At 60.0% G+C, this 17,564-nt stretch overlaps 3 protein-coding genes across 3 annotated transcripts in view; 1 reads left to right on the top strand and 2 right to left on the bottom strand.

The window, feature by feature from the left end:
* The window catches only part of SS18L1 (SS18L1 subunit of BAF chromatin remodeling complex), a 23,908-nt gene extending 23,654 nt beyond the window's left edge, over positions 1–254 (bottom strand). The window contains exon 1 of the mRNA XM_007954722.1: positions 10–254. Within this exon, the coding sequence (XP_007952913.1) occupies positions 10–254 (245 nt within the window). The remainder of the gene's footprint in view (positions 1–9) is intronic.
* PSMA7 (proteasome 20S subunit alpha 7) lies at positions 253–5,473 on the top strand. The gene is made up of 7 exons (XM_007954687.2): positions 253–348; positions 2,342–2,468; positions 3,326–3,450; positions 3,932–4,054; positions 4,423–4,542; positions 4,942–5,004; positions 5,381–5,473. The coding sequence occupies exons 1-7, from the start codon at positions 253–255 to the stop codon at positions 5,471–5,473; spliced, it is 747 nt and encodes a 248-aa protein (XP_007952878.1).
* A 3,216-nt stretch (positions 5,474–8,689) lies between these two features.
* Positions 8,690–17,564, bottom strand: part of LSM14B (LSM family member 14B) — a 21,398-nt gene continuing 12,523 nt past the window's right edge. The window contains exons 6-14 of the mRNA XM_042782792.1: positions 17,462–17,563; positions 15,570–15,733; positions 14,341–14,476; positions 13,623–13,739; positions 11,490–11,657; positions 11,190–11,267; positions 10,759–10,920; positions 10,345–10,495; positions 8,690–8,861 (exon numbers count right to left, since the gene is read on the bottom strand). Of these exons, the coding sequence (XP_042638726.1) occupies positions 8,690–8,861; positions 10,345–10,495; positions 10,759–10,920; positions 11,190–11,267; positions 11,490–11,657; positions 13,623–13,739; positions 14,341–14,476; positions 15,570–15,733; positions 17,462–17,563 (1,250 nt within the window). The remainder of the gene's footprint in view (positions 8,862–10,344; positions 10,496–10,758; positions 10,921–11,189; positions 11,268–11,489; positions 11,658–13,622; positions 13,740–14,340; positions 14,477–15,569; positions 15,734–17,461; position 17,564) is intronic.

Raw genomic sequence — 17,564 nt, forward strand, 5'->3', positions numbered from 1 at the left:
TAGCCGTGCGCCAGCAGCGTAGGCCGCTGTCGGCCGAGGAGCCGTGCGTCGGCTGCGTAGGGCTCCGTCGGCAACGTAGCTGTGCGCCGGCAGCGTAGGCTGCTGTCGGCCGAGGAGCCGTGCGTCGGCAGCGTAGGCTGGACGCCGGTGTCGTGAGTCAGTCGCAGCGGCGCATGAGTGTGCGCTTTTAAGCAGGAACGCGCTCGTCTGCGGTCGGGTCTCCTCGGCGGGTCGGCAGCGCCGCGCCCGGCCATGAGCTACGACCGGGCCATCACCGTCTTCTCGCCCGACGGGCACCTCTTCCAAGTGGAGTACGCACAGGAGGCCGTGAAGAAGGGCTCCACCGCGGTAAGGCCAGCCGGGCCGAGGCCTGCGCGAGCCCGGGGATCCGGGCGGAAGTGGGCCGCGCAGGGCCGGGGCGCGGCGGGAGCCCGGCGCTCCTCGGGGAGGGAGCGCATCCCGGCTCCCGGGACATGCGCGCTTTGGAATCCGCCGCCATTGGGCCGGGGCTTCCCCGAGCTGGCGGGGCTGCTCACGGGGCTCGGCGCGGGTCGCCGGAGAGCCGCCGTCTGGCCGGTGCTCCGCGCGCGCAGCTGCCTGCGCCCGGAGCGGCGTCTCCTGCCCCAGGACCTTCCCCGAACCTGGGCTGGCCGCGCGCAGCTCGGCCTTGACCGCCTCGCCTTGCCCGAGCCGCGGCGGCAACTCGTTTTCCGGGACTGCCCGGGGGTCCGCCGTTTGCAGGGAGCTCAGTGGCGGAGCACGGACGCTGGTGTCCGCGGAGAAAGCGGAAGGGGCCGTGGACCTGGGCCTGCGCTGTCGGTGGTTGTCTGCTGTGGGGAGACCGGCTTCTATTCCCGTGGAGCCGGCCGGGGACGTACGCCGTTCGGTGTGAACCGAAGCTAGTTTCTGACGGGCGCGCTCAGCACGGCCATCTTTGCGCGGTCACCTTTGCACCGCGCGGGGGCGCGGAGGACCCGCCTACTCCCTCGGGCCTTGGGAGACAGTACTCCGCAGTTCCGAGTTATTGGGGTCCCCTCTGTGCACAAAGGTCGTGGCGGGCTCGGAGAACAAAGAGGGGCTGACTGGCTCGCGGTGTCGGCAGCTCCAGCCGAGGACAAGGGCGTCCCTGGATCTGACCACTGCGCAAACGCCCGGCCAGTGACCGCGGGCGCCTTGGCACCACCATCCGTGAACGGTCAGATGTGCTCAGGTTCAGGGGGCGCCCCCGGCCGTCGTCACTGCCAACGCTGCACTGGACTTGGTTTTTTTGCCTGGCACCGGGAGGTTTCCACCCGGGAGCAGGGAGCTGTGGTGGGCGTTCCCGTTGTGGTTTCTACAACTTTTAACTGCTTTGAAGGCAGGCCCAAAACCTGCGTCGGCCGCCCGCAGATCTCTGGGCCAGGTTAGATGGTTCCTAACCGAGGATGATTTTGCGGGGGACTGTACATTTGGCAACGTCAGGACAGATTTTCGGTAGGCAAGGGGCGGGAGGGGAGCTCCCAGCATTTGGCAGGAGAGGCGGGGATGCTGCTAAGCCCCCTGCAGTGCACAGCCCAGGAGGTCAGCAGTGCCACCCATGGGACACACAGCTCTTAATCAGAAGGGGCTGCTTACGCGAGTGGTCGTCCCGCTAGGTCAGCTCCTGTCTTGATGGGGATGTTGCTGGTTTTCAGCCCTTGGCCCTGTAGCCACATTCTGCCGTCAGCACTGTCGGCCGCTGAAGGGGAGTGTTTGCCAGTTGGCCCCATCATCCCCAGTGGCAAGTCAGGCCCTTGCACAGCTGTGTGCATCGGCATGTGACATGCCAGGCGCTCGTTGGTGCTTTCCCCACTACAGACTCAGAATACTTGACTTCAGCGCTAAGGGGTTCTGGTGGTACAATGGTTAAACTCAGCTGTTGACCAAAACGGCTGCGTGGAAGAAAGACCTGGTGATTTGTTGTCGCCCAGGTTGCAGCCTGGGAAATCCTCCGGGGTGGTTCTGCTGCATACGGGGCTCGCTGTGAGTCAGAATCGACTTGCTGGCACCCACTGACAGGGTGACTTGGGGCTCCTTAGGTAGAAGCAGCCCGCACTCATGCTGGCTGTCGTAGTCATTTCTGCACGACGTGACGGGACCCACCGCCAGTATTCTCAGAGCTCGGCACTGGGCCCCTTAGGTGAGGGTGCCTGGGCCAGCTGTCCAGTAGAGGATCGATGCCCAGGGTTTGCAGGGCGTGTGGGGCGTGTGGGCTGTGCCCTCAGGAAGCTTGCTTGAGCCACAGTGAAACCACCTGGTGGTGCATCTTCGCCTGGCAGCAGAGCCTCGCCCACTTTGTCGTATGGTCTCGTGATTTTTGAAGGTCGGTGTCCGGGGACGAGATATTGTTGTCCTGGGAGTGGAGAAGAAATCCGTGGCCAAGCTGCAGGATGAGAGAACGGTGCGGAAGATCTGTGCTCTGGACGACAACGTCTGCATGGCGTTCGCAGGTGCGAGTCCCACAGCGGGCAGAGCTATCGGGACATGTCAGCTGGTCAGCCCGAACCAGTGACCAGTGTCTTAGTCCCCCAGTGCGGCTGTGACAGGTGGGCGGCTCCGATGATCAGACATCTGCTCTCTCAGCTCAGGAGGCTGAGGCTGTAGACTCAGAGCACCACAGGCTCCAGGGGGAGGCTGCCTGCTCCGGAGGAAAATTCCCGTCTCAGCTTCTCTGGCGCTCCCCAGAGACACGCAGGGAGCTCTGTCCCCATCCTGCCCCTGGGCTGGACCTGCTCTCGACCGCCCTGCGCCAGGACAAAACCGTGTTCCCAGGGAGAATCCCACCCACGGGGATCGGATTTGCAGCACCTACGTGGGGGGACCCAGTTCAATCCGTAATGAAATGGATGTGGGACTCGAAAGCATTGGGCAGAGTGTCACAGGCCACCGCTCAGCTCCAGGAGCTGTGGCACTTCCAGGGCAAGGAGGCTTGTCTTCCACCTCGCACTGCCATTTTTCTGTTCTTTTGTGACCGGGAGAAGCGCGGGCTTTCTCCGGCGGCGTGTGCTTGTCCCCAGTTCTTAGTGTGTTGAGTGCTTTTCATCGCAGTTCTGGGGGGCTGCCTTGCCTTATACTAGGACTCCAAGAGGGCTGACTCGGTGTGGTTAAGTACCACATGATGTACGCTTCCTCGGGCAGTTGCGGGGGGTCCACCCTGCTGGCATGCACTCAGATAGCCTGGGCTTGGCTTCACAAGGCTAGTCTGGGACCCTTGGCCGAGGCAGCTGCTGTCCTGTGCCCCATGTGCCAGCTCGCTGGCCCAGACGGGTGGGGCTCAGGCAGGAAGCCCACCTTGCTGTCATTGCAGGCCTCACCGCGGATGCCAGGATCGTCATCAACAGGGCCCGAGTGGAGTGTCAGAGCCACCGCCTGACGGTGGAGGACCCGGTCACTGTGGAGTACATCACTCGCTACATAGCCAGTCTGAAGCAGGTGGGCACGGGCCTGACTTGGAAAGTGTCCTGTCACTTGAAGGGGCAGTCACACACTGGGATGCCCTTAGGAACACTCCTCATGTCCACATGTCCCCTCGCACACGTCTGTTCTCTGCGGCTTTCTGCTTCCATTGGGTGGCACGGGGCAGTCCCGGCTGGAGGGAGAGGCTCCTGGGAAGCTGGCCTCGAAGCGCACTGGGGACCCTCCCCCCGGAGACCCTCCCCTTGCTTCTGCACCTGGCTGGTCGCAGGCAGGTCTGAGGGGGATGAAAATGCACAGAGCAAGGTTGGAAGCCCTGGGCCAGTTTTGCCTGTTGTTTGAGTCACAAGGCCCAAAAGGGGGCCAAGTGGTTTAAAGTCTTCTCATTTCCCTAGGCGTTTTAGGGAGACCATAGCGATGCCATTGGTATTTCTCGTGGCCTTTCATGGTGGTGTGGAGGCTGGAAGAAGGGGCACTGACTTGTCTCCTTTCCCGACAGCGTTACACACAGAGCAACGGACGCAGGCCGTTTGGCATCTCCGCCCTCATTGTGGGCTTTGACTTTGATGGCACACCCAGACTGTATCAGACCGACCCTTCGGGTACATACCACGCTTGGAAGGTGCGTCTGGGTGGGTGCCGTTTACAAGTGGTGCGCCTGAATCGGTGAACTTAGGTGGCAGGTGCACACACGCACACACAGAACAGGGTTGTCCGATGATCCTCATGACATTAGAGCAGGGTCTCAGCAGTGCTTTGGGAGGCCGTCCAAGGATGGTGAGGTGTGAGCACACAGTGTCGGCGAAAGGCTCCCCGTGCCTTTCACGATGACACGAGTGTGCAGTCTTCCTTTTGTCACTGTCAGCACCAGCTCTCAGAAGAGAGGGCGCTGTAGGATAGGTCCCACCTCTGGAACACAGGCATGGCGGGCTGGCCGCATGGGGGCTCTGGCCTGCACTCCCTGCACCGTGCGGAACCCCTGTATTTCAGGCTAATGCTATCGGTCGTGGGGCCAAGTCGGTGCGTGAATTCCTGGAGAAGAACTACACCGATGAAGCCATTGAGACAGACGACTTGGCCATCAAGCTCGTTATCAAGGCCCTTCTGGAGGTAGGTGTGCCTCCCCCATGTGGAGGCAGCAGCCCTGGGGTGCACAGAAGGGTCAGGACAGGATGAGGGTGGGTGACGGGGAGGCAGTGGCTGGGGCCTGAGCGTCTGCCGTGCCAGCTGCTGTTCGGGTCACAGCTTGGTCAGCGTGAAGTCGACCTTGAGGGCGATGGTTAGAATGGTTGGGGGGGGGCAGTGAGTGAGCTGAGCAGGAGAGAGGACCTTGCACCTGAGAAGCTTCGACAGCTGGGAGACGAGAGCACGCTTGCGTGCTGTGGGGATGTCGCACGGCCACGTGTACTCGGGACAGAGGTGGTAGGCGCTAGGACTTTGTAAGGAGTTTCCTGTGGTGTTGAGGTAGGAGAGGCACATCGTGGTCTCGACGTTGTCTCAACCCTTCAGGTCGTTCAGTCAGGGGGCAAAAACATCGAGCTGGCTGTGATGCGGCGTGATCAGCCCCTAAAGGTAAAGAGCACGCGGTCCCGCTCCCTCAGCCACCTCCCGATGAGCAGTGAGGGGGGTTGGAACCACTGTAGGACACCGTTCTCAGGTGGCCCCGGCTGTGCCCAAAGACACGAGCTTCCCTACTTCCTGTTAGGATGGCACGCATCCACTCCCGCCCGGTGACTAGGGGCCATTTCTCCCTGTGCTCGGCGGGGTCTAGGCACGCAGTCACTCCCTACATCGGGTACCCATGAGCTTCCTTTACTAAAGTCCCTTCCCAGAGGCGGGCAGTTGGTCTCCGTGGTGCCACTAGCGTAGCCGAGCCACGAGATCGGGGTGGGGTACTCTGGTTTGGCACCAGGTAGGGCCTGAGGCTAACCACAGACTCTTGCGGTAGATTTTAAATCCTGAAGAAATCGAGAGATACGTTGCAGAAATTGAAAAGGAGAAAGAAGAAAATGAAAAGAAGAAGCAAAAGAAAGCCTCGTGACGTGTGAGCCTGCGAGTGGCAGCTCCCTCGGGCCTCATTCCACTGATCCAAACCAGTGTCCAACAATAAACCTTGGTTTTTTTAATCTGTGTTTTAAGACAATGTGCTTTGCATGGTAACTACAGCGGCTCTTTGGGACAGACTCACTTCTGAGGTCTCAGCACTTTGACTTGGGCTTTTCTCGCTGCCTCAGACGGTCCAGCTGTTTGCTTTGGGGGAATGGGCTGCTGCTGTGGCCACCAGTGTTGGCCTGAGGTTAGGGCTCCGGGGTCAGCGTGGCCTGTGTCCTTCCGAGCACCACTCCAGCCAGAACGAACGTATGACCTCAAGACATGGCACAAAAGCCCTGCTTCTACTTTTAACTCGGGTTGTGCACAGCGCTGTTTGGACTTGTTCGCTGTCTGGGGCTTCAGGGACATCTTTGTGGTAGAACCTCCTGGTCGTCCGCACGCACGCACACAACACTCAAACCTGCTCCTCCCACCTTGCTTTCTGGTCCCACAGTAGTTAACGTAATGTTAACTGCTGCCCCATAAGCTCCTTTCATGGATACCAACAGTAACCTGGGCCTGAACACTCATGCTACACGGGTCGGGTGCCTGATGCCCCGGGTTCAAGACCAAGTCACAGGCCCAGCTCTGTGGTTAACACGTTGCTATTCTGGCGTCACACTGAGGGCCCTGGGTCCTTGGGTCACCCCTTCCCACCCCACAGCTAGGCTCAAGGTTCTCTTGACCTGTCAGGGCACACCTACTTTCTGGAAGATGGAAGTGGCCCACACGTTAGCTCAGCATCAAGTGTGTAACCATCCCGACAACGGTCAGCATCAGCCGGTGTGGTGCACGTGCCAGGTCACCTGCTGGCAGAGCTGGTGGCCACAGTTCTGTGTCAACCGTGTGTACCACGGTGGCTTTGTTTCTACTGCTCAGGGATGACTGCTACCAAAACACCGCAAAGAACCTGTGCACATTCTGGTGCCCAGACCGTCCACTGTGAGCTGAGCCAACGTTCAGGCAGTGCTGCCCCCGTGTCTCAGGGAGTGCCAGATCACCTGTGTGCACCGCACATGACCACCCACCTTAAGTACGGCCTGCTGTACAGTTGGAAAGTACAGTTGGTACAGCTTACTGGCGGTCCCTCCTACTCTGAGGATGGCTTCAGCCATCACCCGGGAGTTCCAACAGCGAGGGCAGCTGTGCTCAGCCTCGGGCCAGCGACTATGCCCGCTCTCCTGTGGCGGGCAGCCCTAGGCGTCATCGCCTACGCCCCCAGGAACACAAGCGTGGCAGCTCTTTCCAAGCAGTGAAGGGGCCACTACTTCAGCAGGTTACCTACCTGTCACTGGTGCCCAAAGTTTCTGGAAAGCAAAGCCCCTGGCCACCCACAGTGGACCCAGGCCTGTCCCACTGCACTTAACCAACCCAGCCATCTCATCCTCAAGACCACCAGACGCCCCCTCTCCCCGCCGTGGTTCTGCCAATGTGCTCCCCAGTGTGTGCCTGGCCTGGGAACGGGGTTCTCAGACAGGAGCGTGGATGGGACGCCAGGCGTGATCTGGGCCACCCTCAATGGGACCACCTGATGCAAGCACATCAAAGCAAAAGAGCAGAACATAAACATCTGTGTGTTTATTCACCATCACGTCACTCCACCCAAACAGCCCCACTGTCATGTTCTAACTCTTAGCCGTAAAGTCCTACAAAAATAAATGCAGGCTTTGCAGGAATGCAATCAATACACAACTGAGCCTTCATGGCTGCTCGGGGGCTCTTACCAAGGTGCTTGCTTTCAACAAAATGCCTTGCCATCAGGGCCGCGTGCTCCGCTAAGGCCTGACCTACTCATGCAACAAGTTTATATGCCCGCCCCTCCCCCCCTTGAGAACAAAAACAGAACTATTTACAACTGAGAGGAGATATGCTCTCGGTCAGCTGACCTTACAAAGACAGGCTCTTTCCAAAGTGGAAGAGGACACCTGTCCTCTGCCAGGGCCCAGCAGGAGGCCAACCCTGGTCTTGGACCCCAAACTCACTCCTCTGGAAGCAGGCTCTGTGCCGCTGAGACACTAAGTTCAGGGCCCTCGACTTATATTCCCAGGGGTCTTGCCAGTCCCCCAGCCCCAAGGCCCAGCCTTGACAGCCCTGCTGCAGACATCGGGGCACCCTGGTTTGCTTGTAACATGATCTGCCTGACACCCCACCTCCCCCACCCTAGGTCCCCACGCTCCCCCGCTGGTCCTGGCTCCTGGGGCCCCGCCCTGGGCAGAAAGGGTGACAGGCCAGCAGCACCACAGGCCAATCGGCTGCAGAGCCGTAACTGCCTGCCACCTTGGCCAGACGCAACTAGGTTCCACTTTCAAGTCAGACCTGTCATAAAGTCACTACATTGAGGCCCGAGCTCTCGCCGTGGAGCCCTTCCTGAAAATGCCAAACCTGGGAAGTAGCTGTGTGCACCAAAAAGGAAAAACGGGCCAGGTCACCTCCCAGAGGCCCCCCGGGACAGTTCCCCCAAACAAGCGGCTCCCACCAACTCAGACGGACTGTGCCGCAAAGTCCAAAACACAAGTAGCAGAACGGGAATTTTCCACAGTAAACAAAGCGACCCACATCCCCACAGGAAGTGCGGCGTCTTCCCCACGTCCTCATGAACACAGCTTCACCTCTGTGCCACCTCAGCGGGAGCCTGCAAAGAAACCATGGTGCTGCATTGGTTTTGAGCAGGGCCCAGAACCAACTGCTCAACTACCCACCCGACCCAGGCTCCATTGCAACCCAACGCCCCCATGAAGTCGGGCAGCAGCTCCTGGCACGAGGCCCACCCTGGTAAGCCCCAGCTCCTGCAGGTCCCCTCTGGCCACCTCCAGGACTGGAGTGGGTCAGCACTGGGCACACCTGTCGCCCACACAAGTACCCTGGGGACCACAGCCACCTGCTGACTTGGGGCAGGTGGGTGGGGCACAGGCGGAGAGTGCTACACGGGCCTGCCTCCCGACCTCTGGGGGCCACTGCCCAACAGTGAAGGGCGGCGTACACCCTCGCTGTCCCAGGCAGGACCGTTTCTAAGCACTCCCAAGGGGCCGACAGGGTCACAGATCTCAGGTGGCCTCAAGCCCTCCAGGCTTTTACACCCAGCAGCTCCGGTTTGTCCTGAAAAGACTCCCATCCAGATGCCCACCTCCAGCAGCCTGCAGAGCCCTCACGTACCTCGGGCTGCACCTCACACCCTACCGGTCCCAGCTCTGTGGGTGGTTGGGGTACGGCGAGCTGTGCTGGCACCTCGGCCACCTCGAGATCCACCCCGGAAGCTGCGGCCACGAAGAAACCTTCCCGACACCCCAAAGGTCTCTGTGTTAAGCTTCCTCTCCTCGGCCCATGTGGTGCGCCTAGAACTGAGCCCCAGACAAAGCCTGTGGAATTCCAACTGCAGCTCAATCCCACGCTGCAGCTAGTGTCCAGGACAAAGGCCCAGCCGAGCCTCAAGCTGGGAACCCCCACAGGTGGGGGTCCTGCCCCACTTCAAGGCAGGGCCCCTCCTCCCCACAGGCGGGCTGCCAGAGGATGCCAAGGGCCACGCCACAGGCACCTGGCCCAGGGCAGCTCATACACCAGTGAGCATCCCCAGAGGAGCTGGGATGGGATGAGGCGAAGTGTGTCGGGGGGCGGGGGGAGCACGCACAACACCAACAACCCCACTCTGTCCCCGACACCCTTCCATGCCCAGCCACGGGTGATTCCGAGCCTGTCTCCTGCAGCTGGCAGCGCACCCTCCCTCTCAACACACCAAGCACTCACGTGCACAAACCTACACGCCTGGTGGCAGCTCCAAAGACTCGCCCCGCCCTGCTGTTGCCCTGCTCAAACGCTAGAGCCGCTGGACTATCCTCACAGCCCACCAACAAATCCCATCAACTCCCCTTTCAAACACTCAGAACCCAGCCTTCTCTGTCCTCTTCCAAGATGCCTGGGTTGCTGTAAGCAACCCTACCTCTGGACCACCAGCTTCTGCGCCTGCCCACTACCTGTCCATTCTCCACAAGAGTGTGCGGACCATCATCCTGCTCACGGCTCCCCACACCACCCCTCAACGACCCAACAAGCCCCATCTCTTGACGGCATCCAGTGCTTATCCTCTACCCACCGCTCCAACGTGACCATCTGGGAGGCCCCACCACTGTCCTCACCATCCCCCTTTATGCCCCCTTGTCCTGTCTCCTGTTCGTCCACGACACGTTTCCCTTGCTAGAACGTACGCATCAGGAAGGGGGGGACTGAGTACTCCCCATCTTGCTTTCGGGGGCATCCTCCATGCCCAGCAGTGCATGTGGTCCAAGCTAGCTGCACACTGCACGGACCTGAATCTCCGGTCCCAGGCTGGTGCTGCAGGCCTCATGCACCGTCCAGGCTGTACACAGAGCGTCACCGAGCACCAGCCTTCAGGTGCCAAACAGACAAGCACCTTGCACAGTCCTGGCCTCAAGAACCAAGTGAAGAAACATCACAGGCCGAATGCTGCAGCCCACTGCCCCAGGCACCAAAGCCATCAACCACAAGGTCAGCTGGAGAACAGGAAGCAGGAGAGTGTAGCAGGACTAACATCCAGGCTCCTGGAGACAGAGGCACCAAACCCTGCCTTGACAGAAAGGGAAGGGAAGGATGGACTTGACCTTGGGCATTCCCCCAGTTGCCTGTGACTGCCAGAGCTCTCCCAGGCCACTCCTACCACAGAATGAGGTTAGCACCACTGGAATGGCCTATCCGTCACGACAGACCCACTCGTGAGCCTAAGACACCTGACGTGAACTTGACCTTGTAGAGGGTGCCTCAGTCTGGTCCTCCCGAGGTAGGCAGAGCACACAGTCTCCCCGGGCTTACCTGGTCTTGAGTTCAGAGGAGATGTTGTCAAAGAACGATTTAGACTTGTCGTAGTAGCAGTTGGGTCCCAAAAGGTCTTCCTCAGCAGGGGCCTCATCGTTCCGGGTCACGACCGTTGGGTCCTTCTCTTCTCCCTTCTCGGCTTTGTCGTCTATAAACAAACACGTAGCTCACTCAGACACAGGCAGGCAGAGGCCCACTCACAGCCACACCTGGGCCTCCTGAGTGCTAGAGGCCACGTGGCACTCTGCCTGCCAACAGCTCACTGCTGGCCTCCCTCGGCCCTTGTGACGGGGCCTCAGCCTGCTCCTCTCCCCACGACGATGTGGTCCCCACCCCACTGGCTCCACGGGACCACTAACGATCTCTGCACCCTCCTGGAGGAATGGTGAGTTTTACGTTAATAGGTCTAACCTTTAAAATTCAGTTTCTTCTTAAATTCTTTGTCCAGCTCCTCTCGATTAAACTGAGCATTCGCACTCTCAAAGTCAAAGTCGCCTTCAAACTTGATGGTGTTTTCCTTCACACTGGTTGGGCGGTTTTGCCCTCTGGAGCGATTCCTTGTTCGCCGGTTCCCTAGGGGAAGAAAATGAGGACCCAGTTGAAACTCCCAGCCCAGTGAGATGTTTCCAGGGCAACGTCAAAAGTCATCTGGTGCTGGAGACCTCACCACTAGGGACACAACAGATGACCCAACAGGCACAGCACCTTGAGGCAGCGAGTGCATGCAGAGGCAGGTGCCCCAGCCCCTCGAGACTGCCACCCTAACGGCAGCAGGCATGTGTGGCAGGCAAAGCTCACACAGTCGTCCCTGGTGCTCAGAACCAGAAGGACAACAGCTGTACCTGATCTCCTCCTCTGAGGCCTCCTGTTCTCGTCATTCACCCGCCCTTGACCTTGGACAGCTGCGGGCTGAGCTACATCTGAGGCGCAAAAGAGAAGATTAAGGCAAAGCTCCTGCAAAGCGGAAGCCTAGGGACAGAAGTGGCCCACCACCACACCCGCACAGCAGCCCGGGCCCCTGCAGAGGTCCGCCCGGCAGGAACCCGTGGCCTCAGGAGCCAGGAGATCTGGCGGTTGGTCTGTTTTTAAAGAACCCCTCTCTGCCAGCACGAGGTGAGCCCTAGGGGGTGGTGTTCAAGTACCGCTGGAGGTCCTGCTGCTTGGCTGGGCCTGACGACCGTTGAGCTGCACCCCTGAGGAACCCCTGCCGGGCAGCAGCTTTTTGGCATTCAGGCTGTCGACAGAGCCAGTCTGGACAGCCTGCTCCACCATAGGGCTCTTGCCAACAGGGATGGACGGAAAAGCAGCTCCTGCGTGGAAAGGGGGAGGTCGAAATCAGAGAGAAAGGAGGAAGCCTCCCGACTGTGCAGCTGGCTCTCTTCATGCTGACACCCTGGGGAAGGATGCCAACAGCCTAGCTTCTCACCAGACGCAAGCCCAGCCCCATCAGGGCCCCCTCTCTCGGGCTAGCTCTGGCAGAAAAGGTGGTCACACTCTTCTGACACCACCAGCCAGCATGGAGGCCAGTTCATCACTGGGAGCTTGAAGCACACCATCAAGGAACCCTGAAGGGGCAAACGCCCTGCCTAGAACAGGCCTCCCCAGACGGTACAGGTCACCTGTCCCCAAACCACACACTTCCAACCCCAAAGGAGCGCAACATCCCCAAATGCTGGTAAATTCAGGATCTGAGAATGAGAATGAGTTTTATTCTGGTGCATGCTGGCTAAGACCAGCCCAGTCTGGAATCTTCCAGAAAAATGTCATAGAAGTTAAATTCCACAATACTCCAGTTTTAAGCTTAACATATCATAGAATCAAAAAACCAGTGAAAGCTGCACTTTGGAAAAACTAAGTTGTGCTCCTCTCTGGAGTAGAAGCATATTAGCCCAGAGGAACAGAGAACTGCCAGCCACGCTCCTCCTCCCCGTAGCGATCACACGGTGTGAATGAACACAAGCCTGGTGGCCTCCCTGGCCCTCTAGGAACATGGATATGGAGGTCTTAATACAAACGACCACCCTAAGCCACAACGGAGACAGCCACACTGTGGAGACAGCCACACTGTGCACACAGCCCTCTTCTCTCCAGCTTCCTGCTTCTGTGGCTCCTACTCGACCTGGACTCAGGGAGGAACATGGAGGTATGAGACAGAAACAAGGAGTCTACCCTCAGGGTGGCTGTAACTAAAGATACAAAGACCGTCACTGCATTTCGTCATTCACATGGGATGGAACCCAGAAAAACCACTGTGGGAAAGTCACCATGACCAAGCCAGCAGGAAAAGGCAGCCCCAGCCTGGGTATCCTAAATGTCCTCTCACAGAACAAGCCATCGCACGCCATCTGGCGCAGCAGCCCCCAACACCAGGCCCTCCTCAAGGGATGCACACGCAGCTCGGGGCAGCCTCACGCTCTGACCATTAACTGGTCATAAAGCCAAACCAGCTTTAAGAAAAACCCAACACTCCACAAGCAGCTGTACGTAAAGGGCCCGGGGAACAAGGGAATTCTCCACTGTACCTTGTAAGGGGGAAACCTAACTGCCTACGAATCAGACAGGCTGGCATCCACAGAGGGTTCAGACGACTCCCCTGAGATACCAGACTGACCACTGCCGCATACCCAGGCAAGCCTGAGTTATCACCATGGATGACAGTCACTTAACAGTAAAGCTCTGAGCCGTAGCAAGACACGTGATACTGTGTAAAACATGAACATGTGTAAAACGTCCACATGAACTTTAAGTAAAATGACAAAACTCTAGGCAGGGAAAGAACCCTGGGGGGTGCCGGCCCTCAGTCAACAGGTGGGACACGCCAACATCAGGAGCCAGCAGGCAGGCCTCTGCTCAACTGGCCCAGCAGCTTGGGACAGTAGCCCAGGTCTTCAAGAGGCTTCATTCTGTGAACACGCCTGAAATCTGTTTTCCCAACACCCTGGACTGGCACTCAGGTCCCCCACTGACCAAGAAGCAAAGGGGGCACTCACAGTACCAAAGGATGCGTCGCTGCGGTTTCAATCTGGACACATGTCCCTGCCATCACTAGTGTATTCCATGCCCAGCAACCACTCCGCCTGCCATAAGCACGTGTTTCCCCACACGTAGAGTGGACACAGGCCAACTCTAACCCTTCCCTATGCCTGTGGCAGTCAGGAAGGATGCTCGGGCATAGTCAACTCTGCTCCAGCTACTGTCCTCCTGTCTCCTGGTTTATACTCCAACTCTTAGAACACACTGCAAGGCAGTGTGCAGTTCCCCCAAACGGCCGTTACCCTTGGAGGAGAGCTGGCGTGGCTCCGAGGGTGCGTCAAGCTGGGATACGGGCTGCGGAGATGGTGAAGAGCTAGGGCTGGAGGCAGCGGCCGAGGCTGAAGGGCTCACCAGCTTCTCTGAAGGAGGACAAAGGAGAGAAGAGTGACAACAGGAAGGATGCACGTAAGTAACAGCACACTGCCTCGTGTCCAGCAAGCTCAGAAGGCGCCCAGCAACCCCCGCGGCACACACACTCACGAGACGTGTTTTGGAAACTGAGTGAGCAGGCTGAGAAGGGCACCTGTCACACTAGCAACAAGTGAGACAGGACATTTGGTGGCAAGTGGCCCATGATGGGGGCCTGTGTACTTCACCATCAGAGGACACGCACACACCTGCTGGGCTGTGTCCCCACCAAAGATGACTGCAAGATAGCACCTTACTCGGGGTGACCCCGCCTCAACTGCAACAGCTCACTTGTGGGATTACTGGCTTACAGATGTGCAGGTGGTCACCCCACACGCCAGTCACTTCTCCGTGGCAGATGTGCCACGGCTCCCGCCCACAATGACACTGCAAATTAACTTACTTGCCTCTGGCTCACACGCCACCTCTTTGGCCCTAAACTGAGTAGTGACTCAACTTTCTAACCAGCTGATGTGTTGCTGCTATCAGGGACTGTGGCTGTGTCTCACGGTCACAAGCACAGGCAACTTACCAGAGAGACAGGTTACTCACCTAACCCGAGGGAGGCCGCGTACTGCTGACTGAGTAGGGAGCTGGCGGCCAGTTGGCTGTAGGGTGGCATCCCCCGGAAAGGGCTGTAAGGCACATGGGGCTGGAAGGACGACGCAGAGGCCGAGCCCAGGGATGACTGGACAATAAGAACACAGAGAGCCTGCAGTCAGACCAGGACAGGCCCCGCTCTGTCCTCCTAGATCCCCACAACAGCCAGAGGATCCCAGAGCTCAGCTGCAGGAGGCTGGGAGCAGGGCGAGAGCTGTCTTGCCCACACAGATTGAGCCCCAGATCTGCCCCCTCCGTCTGTGGAACCGTAACAAGGAGCACCCTGAACCTGCCAGCAGGCCTCCACTGGCAGGCAACCTCGTGGTCCTTGGGCTGCTCGGTCCATGTGTGAGCTGTGTCCCCCACGCACACACAGAGCTGGAGCATGGAGCTAGAGAACTATCTGCAGCCACCCTCCTCGCCTAGACTCCCCCCTCCGTCCTACCCCCATTAGGCTGGAAATGCTGCTGCTGCCTCAGTCGGGCATTCCCAGCTACTTCCTGTCCCGCAAGGCTTGGCCCACCTTGTCTCCAAGGACCCCCCCGCCTTCAGCCTTCCAGCAGCCCAGGTGCTGCTCCTTTTGCTCCCCCTTCCAGGTGGCTGACACACTATGAACCCAGAGGACCAACAGACGTCTCACATAATAAAAGAACAGAGCACGACTCCATGTCTGATTGCCCTACAGACAAAGCGTGCTGTGTAACACAGCAGCTAAACACGTGCTACCAAGCTGGCAAACCTAGCGTCCCAGATGGAGGAGTCCACTCCCGGTCAGTGTTTGAAGTCCTGCTAGGACCTCTCCTCCCAGTCACACCCTCAACCCCTCTACGCTTTAGCTCTATCCCCCCAAACACAGGGGACTAACACTGTCCTCCAAGAACCCCAGACCAAACACACCTAAACATCTGGCCACCCCAAACACTGACAGACAGACAAGGAGACACACAAAGAAAGAGATACATATGCACGGCAGTCACCTTCCCCAGGGCTGGCTGGCAGTACGTGCCACCTGCTAAAAGCTCCCGGCTCTAGACCTTCCAGAAGAACAGCAGCCAGGAGCAAAGCAAACCTCGTTTCGTTAAAAGACTGCTCCTCCCGTCAAGCACTCTGGCCAAGCACACGACAAGCCACTCCACTTGGGCACCAGCACACCTGGGACACCACGCTCGGGACCCCCTCACCTGAACGATGGCAGGGTCCTGAGGGAGCGTGGGCTGCGCCCTTGGAGGCTCGCACACAGTGATGTCTTTGATGTCGCTCCCCCGGAAGATGATGTATTCGTAAACCTCATCCCTCGGGGGAGCAGGCCTCTCTGTGGGTCGGTCTTCAGTCCCAAAAGACCTCACTGAAAGGTTGAGGAAAGCAAGGGTTAACCTGGCATCCTCAGCCGCTCGCACCACACCAGCTCTCCAGCGTGACAGCTGCCGCACCTTGCGGAGACAGGACTCAGTGGCCACTTGTCCTGAACGCCGTCCCTGCGGCACCCAGAGCCTACGCTTCAGCACCTACTCGGGAGGGACAACACCAACAGACTCAAACTACCTCGTCGTAGGCTGATGGCTTCAGGAACGGCCCACTCCAGCCTCGCCAAGGGCAGGCCTCCCCACCCCTTCCGGCTCCCGCCTGAGTTAGCTCCACAGCCCACAGCTGCTCCGCCGGAAACCCCACCACACGTCATCCCCCGGGAGCCAAGGCTGTTCCCAAGCGGAGCCAGCTAGCCGTTTTCCCCCTGTCCTTCCCACCAGCGGCCTTGAACAGCTGTGGGGAGAGCAGGATGGAAGGAGGGCAGACTTGACTGCCCCCCAGGGCGTCCCGAGCCCAGAGCTGCAGAGGCACCGCCCTTCCACTGCCTGCACAGCGCCCACCGATACGGGGGCAGCCTCAGCCTCTGTGGTCGGTACCTCGTGTCACACGCAGCGTCCCCTGCAGTCTGTGCAGGGGACCGGCTGCGCCCCTGACTAAGCAGGTTTGGGACCGCCTCCACACGGCAGCCTCTGGACGGAGCACCGGGTCGGGCGGCATCTGGCCTGGTCCACAAAGGCCCATGTCTACTAACCCGGGCGCCTGAGCTACCGCTAGACGCTCCCTTCTTCTGGGAAGGACTAGTGGGAAGCACCTCCTGCCGCGGCAGCCTCAGAAACACTGGTCTTCCCCAGTTCGTGTCCCTGAGCCTGTCTCAAAAGCCGGGGAAGCCCCGGCCGGGTAGGAAAGCGGTCACGTCTGGGGCCTGGCTGCCGACTGCGGCTGCCTGTTTGTTCAGGCCCAAGGCCCCAGTCCCTTAATAGGTTCCAGAAGGCCTGCTCCGCGCCTCCCCGCCACCAGCCTCGGAAGGCCCCGCCTCCTCCCGCAGGGACCCGGCTGCTCCCGCCAGCTGTTCTCCCCCAGCCGGGCAGGTGGGGTGCCACGGGCAGGCGGGGCACCGGGCACCGGAGGCGCGGGCAAGTGGGGTGCGGTGGGCACGTGAGGGACCCCGCCCCCACCACACAGCCCGGGCGGGCGGCGCGCGCACAATGACGCCGCGGCGGCGAGGGGGTCCGGAGACCATTGTGCGGCCGACGGTTGCGCTCCCCCGCGGACCAGGAGCGGCCGGGCGACCGCGGAGGAAAAGGCGGAGAGGCGCGGCGCGAGGGGCGCGTGTGGCTGGGGGAGGTCGTGGGGGAGGTCGTGGAAGGAAGACAAGGCACCCAGCACAAGAGGGGCGTCGAAGGGGGGGAAGGGGGCGCCCGGAGGGAGCACAGCTCGAAAGGCATCGCGGGGGGCGCCTTAGGGGGATAGTGGGGCGCCGGGGGGGCGCCCTGGGGGGAGGAGGCGCTCTGCGGGGGGAATGGGGCACTGGGGGCAGAGCGCGAGAGGCGTCGCGGGGGGCGCCCTGGGGGAGGAGACAGTGACCCCGGGGCGGGGCAGGCGGTGGGAGCGCGGAGGACGCGGGCGGGGGTCCGGGCCGCCAAACCGATAAGAGCGCCGCCCGGGAGGCTGCGGGCAGGCTGTTGGCTGGCGGGTGGGCCGAGCGCGGGCGGTTGGGCTCGGTGAGCGGTGAGCGGTGAGCGGTGAGCGGCCGGGCCCTCAGGCGTACCTTTGGCGAGCGCCACGGTGGAGTTGTCTGTGTCGATGGTATAGAGGATGCCTTCGTAGCGGATCTGCGCCTTGGAGATGAGGCTGATCTTGCTGCCGATGTA

This window comes from Orycteropus afer, unplaced genomic scaffold (assembly GCF_000298275.1).
Source record: "Orycteropus afer afer isolate SDZICR_OR568_19922 unplaced genomic scaffold, OryAfe1.0 scaffold00469, whole genome shotgun sequence".
NCBI classification, from domain to species: Eukaryota; Metazoa; Chordata; class Mammalia; order Tubulidentata; family Orycteropodidae; genus Orycteropus; species Orycteropus afer.

What these genes read in the sequence shown, in the direction of transcription:
- PSMA7 (XM_007954687.2), top strand. Translation starts at nt 253, where the DNA reads ATGAGCTACGACCGGGCCATCACCGTCTTCTCGCCCGACGGGCACCTC. An exon ending in CGTCTGCATGGCGTTCGCAG is followed by an intron (nt 2,469 to 3,325) that starts GTGCGAGTCCCA and finishes CTGTCATTGCAG; the next exon opens with GCCTCACCGCGGATGCCAGG. An exon ending in ACATAGCCAGTCTGAAGCAG is followed by an intron (nt 3,451 to 3,931) that starts GTGGGCACGGGC and finishes CTTTCCCGACAG; the next exon opens with CGTTACACACAGAGCAACGG.